The sequence below is a fragment of the Orbicella franksi genome, chromosome 9 (assembly GCF_964199315.1).
Source record: "Orbicella franksi chromosome 9, jaOrbFran1.1, whole genome shotgun sequence".
In the NCBI taxonomy this organism is placed as follows: domain Eukaryota; kingdom Metazoa; phylum Cnidaria; class Anthozoa; order Scleractinia; family Merulinidae; genus Orbicella; species Orbicella franksi.
Window position 1 is genome coordinate 13,503,643 of NC_138153.1, and position 11,439 is coordinate 13,515,081.

At 41.6% G+C, this 11,439-nt stretch overlaps 2 protein-coding genes across 2 annotated transcripts in view; both read left to right on the forward strand.

Annotated features, from left to right (window-relative positions):
- The window catches only part of LOC145497354 (uncharacterized), a 41,876-nt gene extending 31,938 nt beyond the window's left edge, over positions 1 to 9,938 (forward strand). The window contains exon 4 of the mRNA XM_081477174.1: positions 9,625 to 9,938. The gene's annotated coding sequence lies outside the window, so the exon portion shown is untranslated. The remainder of the gene's footprint in view (positions 1 to 9,624) is intronic.
- Positions 7,226 to 9,655, forward strand: LOC145496927 (uncharacterized). Its single transcript, XM_081476696.1, has one exon. The coding sequence runs from the start codon at positions 8,112 to 8,114 to the stop codon at positions 9,339 to 9,341; it is 1,230 nt and encodes a 409-aa protein (XP_081332822.1). The 5' UTR covers positions 7,226 to 8,111; the 3' UTR covers positions 9,342 to 9,655.
- Positions 9,939 to 11,439: the final 1,501 nt, after the last annotated feature.

The window sequence follows — 11,439 nt, forward strand, 5'->3', positions numbered from 1 at the left end:
TGAAGCCAGAGAGTCTTCAACATGGGATAATAACCCACATGCTGGAAACGGAGCAGGCAAAGCAACAAAGACGAGTCCTGTTTGAGCAGGAGCGCTATGCTCAGCGAAAAGCCTGGTTAAAGGACAAAGGCGTGTCTAGTCTGAACGCAGAGCTTCTTTCTGAGGAATCTGACGAACCAACGCCCTCGCTGATCGTGAGAGATCATGAGAGGTTTACACGCGCCCGAACGGTAGCTGAACAAGACATGCATTGCCAAGCTGCCCGGGAAAGCCTTCGAGGGTGCGTGGCTCAAGGAGACGGAAAAAGAGTTGTAGGACTATGTAAGGCGCTTGCCCTCTACCCAACATCCCCCGACGAGAAATTCATTGGAGGCATACCGAGAAGTATTGGAAGATAAGCTGAAGAACCAGCACAAACACCTTGGCATGTTTGGCTCTAAAGAGGCCTTGGAGGAGCGGAGGCGCACATGCATCTCCCTTGGTCTACTAGACAAGGGACACCAGCATTTGGTAAATGCATCTTTGAGGCCTTGCCAACCAAAGAAGAACTCGGACCTTTGCCTACAGGCTCACAACAGGAGACACCATCTCCAGTAGATGACAACGAGAAGAACAGCGACGACGAGGCTCACCTTTTCATCACATAAGTGCCAGCCTCACCTGCGCCAACTTCGCAGGTCAGAAACACGGCTTTAGTATGTTTGTGCTCAGCCTCTCAGAGGAAGAAGAAGAGAAGTTCCACTGGTAACGTGGAAAATCCAGAAAAGAAACCTCGTTATTCCATTATTCCACAAACCTGAGTAACTTACCGAAAGCCTGATTGTGCACTGTATCTAAGAGTTAAGAGTTCGATTGTGTATGTAAGAGTTAAGAGTTCGGTTAAGAGTTCGATTCAGGGTCCGGTTTTATGCTACATCAGTCCAATAGTAAGCAGACTGATTTGTCTGTCAAGAATTGCCTTCTTTTCCTTCGTGGATTGCATAATAGCTCATAGGTTGATTACTACCTGAGTTGAGAAAATTTTGCAAGAGGCTATGTAAGTGAAACCCGAATTAAAAGGATGTCTTTTTAGGTGCAACCGTGCTTAGAGTTTCTTATCTCATTTATTAAAGTTTGTTAAGGTGGATCGAAATAGGGTCTCTTTAACCTCTTTCCCCGTTGCCATGGCATCCAATGTTGAGACCATGGCTATCTGAATTTATCATTGTTTTGGTTTTTGTTTAGAGATGTGTACTCAATGTTGTTTTCCTGATCAATTCTGGTGTAATTGAGATCCAATACCAAAGATATGTCACGATGGAGATGTTTAAACTGTTTCGATCCACCTTAAGCTAGGGCCATTTTCATTCCAGCCCTTTTCTTTAGGGAGTCCGCTGTTCTTCCATCTTGAAATTGGAAATCATCATCTCTAAAAATAGCAGTCCACTGTCCAAATCCGTGCTTAGTTATCCCTTCCTTTAGAAAATTGTCCTCCTCTTTTGTGAATTTCAAAACATGACGAATGTTCCTCTAAGAGCGCAAGTTTCTTTTAGGTAGGGAGTCCTTTTTGGGGGAGGAGCTGATATTTTGCACTCTTTCAACTGAAGGCCTGGCGTCGGAAGTTGAATCTCTGAGTCTTGCATGGACGTCCTCGTCCACTTCTGAACCATTGGCACCTTGAAGTTTTTGTAGGCACTTGAGACCCTTCAAAGCAACTTCACGGGATCGTTGCTTTTGATAGTGATCTTTGGCAACAGCAGAGCTGTGTTTTTGGTCCTCCGACAAAATCCTCTGCTTCTCGCTAGTGAGCTCATTCAGGCTCTGCGTTTCAACAATTTGGCGATAACGCGTGAGATGGATGTACTTTCCAATTGAATCAAACCCCAGTTTGCTCAAGATCTCCCCCAATTTACCATGTCGACCTCCATTTCTGTTGACGAGAACAAAATCGCATTGGGGTTTAAGCAAAGGTCTGACGTACGAGATGTAGCCATTGAGAACTTGCATGTTTGCATCGGTCAGAATCAAAGAATCAAATCCATACTTTCCAGCAGTCTTGAACGTTTTCTGATCAATGAATCCACCTTTTTCCTTAGCTGTGGCAATCATGTCCACCGTCAAATTTTGATAAGTCATGGGACGTGACCCTTTCACTTTGATGAACAGATACACGGCAACGAATTTCGTGGCAAATGTCAAGTCTAAAGGGTTAACTTGAGCTGGACTCAATTTGCAAATCTTCACGGTATTTTCGTACAAGGCAGATGAAATTTCACCACCTCCAACAGCTCCTCCATTGTTGCCCAGTGGCCTCTTGCTTCCAGTGTCTCAATGTCAAAATCTTGCATCCACTGCAATCTCATCATTTTTGCAACCGTCTTTTGCGCTCTTTTGTGGTACAACTCTGTTGCAGAGAACTTTCGAGGAACTGCCTCCGGCGCGCCATGAAGTTTTCTGAAGACAATCATTTCAGAAATGACATCTATGTAGCCTAAACTCCCACCATGTCCAAGCTTGCATTTGTCTTGTAAGAAGTCGATAAACTTCAACAACAAATTTGGAGAACACAGACTAAAGTCCACCACGTCAAAAGTCAACTCCTCCTCCTCTTCACAACAAAATCTAAATCTCGGGAATACTTCGCCAATGTCACACGACAAGGAAAATGAGGGAGGTAACGTTCTGGCATGTTTTGTAGTCTCAATTGTCTGATCTTGAATTGTGTTCACCATTGAAACATTTCTTGCTACCTTTAGCAAATCTGTGATTTCTTTCAAATTGGGCTTTTCATCGAAATAAAAGAACCAACTTTGCTTGGTATTAACATGTTTTCTGCACCCTCTTTGACTTTGAAATCCATCGTGGTCACACTCTTGTATTGGGCAGTGATACAAGCTGTCGGTTTCTTCCTTTTCCAAGTGAAGCTGTTTTGGTTTGGGTTATGCTACATCGATATCCAACCAATCGACTTTGCACTTCTTGCTCATTTTGCCTTTTGAAGAGCATTTGGGCAACACGATCTCCTTTAAATCTGAACCTTAACCAAGGAGTCGATGACTAATAAAGGAACTGCATATATGTTTGTATTTGCCAAGTCATGCCCTTACTTGCCCGCCCTCATTACTATTGTGCAAACTTCATGACAGTGAGATGCAACCAACCTTGCCCAAGCAGGTCTGAGTGCACCCTATTGTTTGCCTTATTCACAAAGGACACCTTAATTTGGGAACAAAATCAGAATGCGTAAAAAAATGACCCGAAATCTGTTCCCAAATGACCAATTTGGGGACAATATGTTCCATTTACAGATAGGAACTCGGAACAAAACAGTCCTAAAATTTGGTAATAAATGGCCAATTTGGGAACAAAGTGTTCCATTCAAAGATGGGAATTCGGAACAAAGCGGTCCTAAAAATATCAATTTAGGAACGATGTGTTCCATTGGCATATGATAATTCGGAACAAAACAGTCCTAATTTACCAATTTGGGAACGAATTGTTCCGTTTACAGAGAGGAACTCGGAACAAAACAGTCCTAATTTACCAATTTGGGAACAACGTGTTCCATCAACAGATAGAAACTCGGAACAAAACAGTCCTAAATGACCAATTTGGGAACAACGTGTTCCATTTACAGATAGGAACTCGGAACAAAACAGTCCTAAATGACCAATTTGGGAACAGTGTGTTCTATTTACAGATAGGAACACGGAACAAAACAGTCCCAAACGACCAATTTGGGAACAATGTGTTCCATTTACAGAGGGGACCTAGGAACAAAACAGTCCTAATTTATCAATTTCGGAAATGTTTTCCATGCACAGATAGGAACCCAGAACAAAAAAGTCCTAATTTATCAATTTGAGAACAATCTGTACCATTTACAGTTGGAAACTTGGAATGAAATGTTCTTTTACACTAGTGTGAACGTTTTGTTCCTACCTTGTAAAAAATCTGGTCCTCTTATGGTCAATAGGAACACAAAAACGAGGAACAGTCGATACTAGAGGAACATTCGTTTTGGACTATAGGAAAAGCCAACGAAACTTAAAATCAGCGAAAAAACAAGGCAAAGACTAAAGAAAAACTCAAAAAAGCGTAGGTCAAATGCTTAGGTGAAATGGAAACAACATTTAAAATCTGGTGAAGTTTGTTTCACTCAAACGTAGCAAAACACGCAAATGACAAATTTTGGGGAAATGTGGAAGAGGGAAGAGAGAAGAGGAAAGCACGAAGAGGGAAGAGGGAAGAGAGAAGAGGGAAAAGGGAAGAGAGAAGACAGAAGGGGGAAGAGGGAAGAGGAAAGAAGGGAAAAGGGAAGGGGGGAAGAGGGAAGAGGACAGGAGGAAGAGAAAAGAGGAAAGAGGGAAGAGAGAAGGGAGAAGAGGGAGAAGGAGAGAGGCAGGAGGGAGGAGGGAAGAGAGAAGGGGGAAGAGGGAGAAGGGAGGAGGGAGGAGGGAATAGGGAGGAGGGAGGAGGGAAGAGGGAGGAGGGAAGAGGGAGGAGGGAGGAGGGAAGAGGGAGGAAGAAAGAGGCAAGTGGGAAGAGGGAGGGAAGAGGCAAGAGGCAAGGGGGAGAAGGGAGAGGGAAAGAGGAAGGGGAAGAGGGAAGAGGCAAGAGGGAAGAGGGGAGAGGGAAGACAAAAACAAAGAAATAAAAATTGGAGAAGGGAAGAAAGGAATAACAATGGAAAAAAGAAACAGAAAAAAGGGAGCAAAACATATTTCCAAAATGTACACTTGGAAGAAGAACCTCCATATTTCACTGAGAAACCTATCTTGTGCACTTTTCGTATTTGTACGCCCTATTATTATTAGTTCACTCAAATTTCAATTCTACAACTATAGCCCTTTGCAGTTACGTTTTATACACAAAGAGGAGGGAGAACCGAAAAACAAAAAATGAGGAACGTCAGTATTTCATACCTTGGCTGGTTTGAACAACCAGAAAGACCATTAAGAAATTAAGGAAAAACTGCTTTAGCGGGAGATGATGATCGGAAGACATCTTGCTAAAACTGAGCGAACAATTTACTTGCTTGATGTCTTAAACCCCACGTCACTGTTACACGTTAATTTATGCTTACAAGTGCAGATAAATATTCATATCAGAGGGGAAAGGACGTGGGGTACTGAGTGGAAGATGTACATGACCCCGTTTTTCTTAAAGATTTGTTTCGATCAAACAGATAGCCAAAAAACGTAGACATGACCCTTTTAGCCATATACACTCTCTCTAAGCTTGACTTTACTCATATAAACACTCTTCAAACTTACCTCTAACTTTGACAGGCCAGTTCATTCACCTAACTCTAGTTCATATTTTCCCTTCTCAGCTGTACAGGTCCTGACGTGTTGTTGACTCACTCACCAAAGGTTTTAGATCAGTGGTGCATTGTTATAGAATGACATAACTTTCAAACAAGTCATCTTTGCGTCGGCTATTGGCATGGTAGTTATTGCGAAAAATTTCTGTCAATGAATTTATAATTTTTGATCAACATACTTCATGCAGAACTTAGTTCCTAAATTTACAGACTTTCTTGAATGTAAGGTCCAGTTAGGTAACCCTACTTTTTGGTGCCACAAAGGGCTTCGTAAGCCTAATGCTTCCGTACTTTGTAGGGATGGAATCCACCTTAATCATAAGGGTCAATATGCTCTCTATGGGAGTTACAGGGGTGCCATTTTATGCGCTCTGAGATCCATTTCACTGTCATTGCTTTCATTGTCATCCAGGGTGGATCAGTTGATCACGCCCCCAGCTTATTTTAGGTCACGGTTACTCCCCCTTTCTTCGGTTTAAGCCCGAGCTCGTGCATAAACAGATGGCTGTTCCGCTGGCCTCTCGAATCCCTGAAAAAATTCAGTCAAAAATTTGGGCAAACGAATATGTTGATTTTGGGACACTGTTACAGAGGTCATATGCGAATGATTTGAAGTACAATTTTGTTGTCCAGGCGTCGCCATCCGCGGATCGGCCGGTCATAAGTCTAGAGCCAGCACAAAAACCGAAATGTATAGCCACGGTAGTTTAATGGATCACAGCCTTTCAAACCTTTGTAGCGATTTATACTGTGCGGTTTCCGAACGACGCACCCGCCTTAATGAAACATAGCGAGACAGTGCGGGACAGACGGGAAGCTATCAAACCCAACCTTAACAAGGAATACGGCTCGCTGTGTTCTTCGCAAACGCCGGTTACCAACTTGTTATTTGGTGACGAGCTTCAGTCGCAGCTTACTGCAATTCGAGCCTCAAACCGAATTAGTCACATGGCAGTGCACAATAGCACTAATAAATCTTTCACCAAACCTCCTTATCGCCAGAAACAGGACCAGCCTTTTTTAGGCAAGGGCCATTTCCAGTCCAGGTGGAAGCCCCGGAAAACCTGGAAGAAAAAGGAGGAAACCAGCAAGAAATAAATACTGCCGATGACATCATGTCCAAGCTCCACATGTTACAGGTAACCCAATTTGAAGGCTTTATTCCTACACTCATAGCTTACCTTGTTGCCCAAACAAGTTGCTTCAAAAGCGGTAGGCTGGCACAATTTGTCCATTGTTGGCAAAGAATCACCTCAGACACTGAGATTCTTCAAATGGTGTCAGGACAATACATTGAATTTGACACTAAGCCTTGCCAAACACGCCCCCCTGCAGTGAAATGTTTTAGTGTAGAAGAAAATGCTATTATTTCCAAAGAGGTTGCAAGCTTGCTTCAGAAGGCAGTTGTTGTTGAAACCAGTCATGAACCAGGGGAGTTTATCTCTTCTGTTTTTGTGCGACCCAAAAAAGATGGCTCTCACCGAATGATCCTGAACCTTAAAAACCTGAATAAGCATGTGCAATACAACCACTTTAAAATGGATACCCTTCAAAGTGTAATAAGTCTTATTACCCCTAACTGCTATATGGCCTCTGTTGACCTCAAGGATACATATTACTGCGTACCTATTGCGGTTTCAGACCAGAAGTACCTTAAGTTTGAATGGGGTGGCAAATTGTATCAGTTTACCTGTTTTCCTAATGGTTTAGCTTTCTGCCCAAGGAAGTTTACTAAACTAATGAAGCCAGCCTACTCTGTTTTGAGACAACTTGGGCATATAAACTCACCGTATATTGATGACTCGTACCTACAAGGTGGAAGTTATGAAGAATGCCTAGCTAATGTTCTAGACACTGTGAAAATGTTCCTCTCATTGGGTTTCATTTTTCACCCTCAAAAGTCAGTTTTTATCCCTTCACAAAACTTATTATTTTGGGGGTTTGTCTTGGACTCAGTCCAGATGAAAATTTATTTGACCAATGAAAAAGTCGACAAGCTCAAATCAATTTGTACCAAGCTTATCAAGGCCAAAGAAACCACTATATGGGAGGTTTCAAGGGCCCTTGGGTATATGGTATCTAGTTTCCCAGGTGTCATGTATGGCCCGCTCTATTTCCGTCAGTTAGAGAGGGAGAAAACTCTTGCTTTAAGATATAGCAAGGGTGATTATGATGCTTGTATGGTAGTATCAGACAAAGCTGGTACAGAATTATTGTGGTGGAACACACACCTTGAAGCCAGTTACAATGTCATTAGTCATGGTGAGCCTACTGTTGTCATGTCAACTGATGCCTCATCCACTGGCTGGGGCTGCGCCCTAAACGATACCAGTACAGGTGGACATTGGACTGCAGAGGAAGCCAGAAACCACATAAACTATTTAGAGCTCCTAGCCATATACTTGGCTCTTAAATCTTTTTCACCTATCATTAATGGGCAGCATGTGAAGGTCATGGTGGATAATATGACTGCCCTGTCTGATATTAACCATATGGGTACTAGTAGCTCTGAAAAAAGAAATGACCTAGCCAAAGAAATTTGGTTATGGTGTGCCCAAAGAAATATTTGGCTGACAGCTGTCCATATCCCTGGTGTAGAGAATGTGGAAGCTGATAGACAATCTAGATGGTCTCACTCGCAACTTGAGTGGACACTAGACAGAACTATTTTCAGGGACTGCATCAATGCAGCAAAGGTTGAGCCCAACATTGACTTATTTGCTTCCAGAATAAACCACCAGCTTCAGCCCTATGTATCCTGGCATCCTGACCCAGGGGCTGTGGCAATTGATGCATTTCATTTATCATGGAAGCAATATGTGCCTTACATGTTCCCTCCATTTTCTCTTATCTCCAGAGTATTGCAGAAGTTCCAACAGGAGAAAGTTCAAGGAATTATCATTGTGCCAAAATGGCCAACCCAAACGTGGTGGCCTGTCTTGATGAGAATGCTGATCGACAATCCAGTACTACTACCCAAAAGAAAGAAACTGCTGTTTCTTCCGAGCAGTCCAGAAAAGACTCACCCTCTGTATCCAAAACTGGAGCTGCTGATGTGCCACTTGTCTGGAGATCCCTTGAAAGCCAAGGAATTTCGACAGCAGCTTCCAGAATCATTATGCAGTCCTGGAGACCGGGCACCACAACCCAGTACCAAACTTACTACAAGAAGTGGGAATCATTCTGCTGTCGACGGAAAATTAATCCCCTTCAGGCCACTTTACAGGATGGCATAAATTTCCTTGGAGACCTCTTTGCTACTGGTGTTGGATACAGCTGTATTAACACTGCACGTAGTGCCCTGTCCTCTATTATTGTGCTTCCTGGGAGTGTTCATTTTGGCAGCCATCCGCTCGTTACCAGGTTTGTGAAAGGCGTTTTCGAAAGTAGGCCTTCCCTCCCACGATACAAAGAAATATGGGATGTCAACTCTGTCCTAAAGGTACTTGCCACCTGGACTCTTGGAGTGGATTTAAGTCTGAGAGATCTGTCCTGGAAGCTTACCATGTTGCTTGCCCTCTTGTCTGGCCAGAGAGTACAGACGCTGAAGGCGCTTAATCTGACCTCAATGAATTTAACTGCAAACACATGTGTATTTACCATTGAAACACCACTGAAGACCACTCGGCCGGGCAAGCACCTAGGTCGAATTGAGTTTTTGGCATACGAGGCTGACTGGAACCTGTGTGTTGTACAACATTTGCACGCCTATATCGATAGAACATCTCACTTACAAGGAGAAACTGACCAGTTGCTGATTGGCTATCAGAAGCCTCACAAGCCTGTGTCAACTGACACTATCGCTCGCTGGATCAAGAATGTCATGGCCAAAGCAGGAATTGACACTAGTGTATATAAAGCACATAGCACAAGAGCAGCCGCCACATCAGCTGCAAAAGGGAAACAGGTCCCTATTGACACTATCTTGTCTGCGGCAGGTTGGAGTAGTGTGAGCACCTTTGCTCGGTTTTATGATAAGCCTATCCAAGACACTGCCGCAAACTTCGGACATGAACTGCTGCATAGTCACCGTTAAATGCTTTTTACACAGCTGTTTCAACCAGAATTGTTTACCATATTGTTACTGTTACTGTAAGGTTACTTGAAGAGACATGACATTTTGATGTGGTGTGTACCTTGTTACAGCACCCTGTTGTCATCTATATTGCATTAAATAGATTGATGTTCATGGTTTTGCTCATGATCATGACGCTTTAAAGTCTCACGTGACTCCTTAGCGACATTGACCAATGACGAAGTAGAATTGTAAAATTAAACGAAACTTACCTAAGTTGAAGTTTGATTGAGATTCTACGAAGTCATTGGTCTGGAGCTAGGGAGTCAGGTGCCCTCACATCTGGGCTACCCACCCTACTGATTTACAACAGTCCTGATCATTCGCCTTTAAAGTGTGACCGTTCTGGTTTCGCACGCATATCTCACCTGACTCCCTAGCTCCAGACCAATGACTTCGTAGAATCTCAATCAAACTTCAACTTAGGTAAGTTTCGTTTAATTTTACAATTAAACACACGTTTGTAATCACATTTCTAGCGTGACAATCTTCAAGAACGAGGATTTTACACACATTTGTGATCGCATTTCTAGCGCCACACGCTTAAAGAACATGAGTTATGCTCCACACGCTTAAAGAAGGAAGATCATACACCAGGCACTTAAACAACGGGCAGCACACATTTGTGATGATTATGGTTTTTATCAAATATCATGATAATGTCAAAAATATCACAGGCTTAAAGAACGTGAGTTATGCTTCCCACGCTTAAAGAACGAGGATCATACATCAAGCCCTTAAAGAACGAGGCAGCACACATTTGTGATAATTATGGTTTTTATATCAAATATCATGATAATATCAAAATCACTGTGAGATGGCAAACCAAAGATACAGCAACAATCATTTGATAATATCAAATAATATCATAATAATATCAATGTCTGAAATTCTCAAAATCTCACAGTTAATTTGATATTCTGATATATCAAAATATCATGATAATATCAAAATATTACCGTGAGTTGGCATACAAAAGATACATCAACAATCATTTGATAATATCAAAATAGTATCATGATAATATCAACGTCTCAAATTCTCAAAATCTTACAGTTAATTTGATATTTGATATATCAAAATATCATCATTATATCAAAATATTACCGTGAGATGGCATACAAAAGATATATCAACAATCATTTGATAATATCAAAATAGCATCATGATAATATCAACATTGCAAAATCTCGGAATCTCACAGTTAGTTTGATATTTTGATATATCAAAATATCACCGTGAGATGGCATACAAAAGATTTATCAACAATTATCTGATAATATCAAAATAACATCATGATAATATCAACGTCTCAAAATCTCAGTTATAATATCAAAATATCATGATAATATCTACATCGCAAAATCTTGGAATCTCACAGTTAATTTGATATTTTGATATATCAAAATCATTTGATAATTTCAAAATATTATTATGATAATATGAACGTCTCAAAATCTCAAAATGTCACAGTTAATTTGATATTTTGATATAGTTATCACGATAATATCAAAATCTCAAAATCTCAAAATCTCAGTTAATTTGATATTTTGGTATTCTGCAATCCTGCACCTCAGTGCTCACTGCGTACCGCGTACAGCGTAGCCAGCTACTAAGACAACTTCCTCTCTTGTATATGTCACTCACTGCGTACCGTGTAGCCAGCTACTAAGACAACTTAATCTCTTGTATTCTGCAGTTACTACCGTTGTGGAAACAACAAGTTTGCTATTCCTTTCCAAGTTTTGAAAACTGTAAAAACTGAGTTTGGAAAAACTGAGAAGGACCCCGTAAAGCCAGTTAATTTTGAACCCGGGCATTCATCTTCTGATGCTAGTGCAATGAAGGACGTGAAGGACTTCAGGAAGTGTATCCCCAAGCTTTGCCAGAGTCTCTAGTAGCTTAAAACATATAGCTGATAATAACAATGTTGAAAGGTATGAATCTGTAGAAAATGTAACCTTGTACACCCTAACAGAGTATGCAGATATCTTTGCTCTGATGAGAGAGTGCAGACATTTATGGACTCTTTGTCTATTGATGAGAAGCAGTGCAATAT

Coding starts and splice junctions, on each gene's coding strand:
- LOC145496927 (XM_081476696.1), top strand. CDS start 8,112: ATGGAAGCAATATGTGCCTTACATGTTCCCTCCATTTTCTCTTATCTC.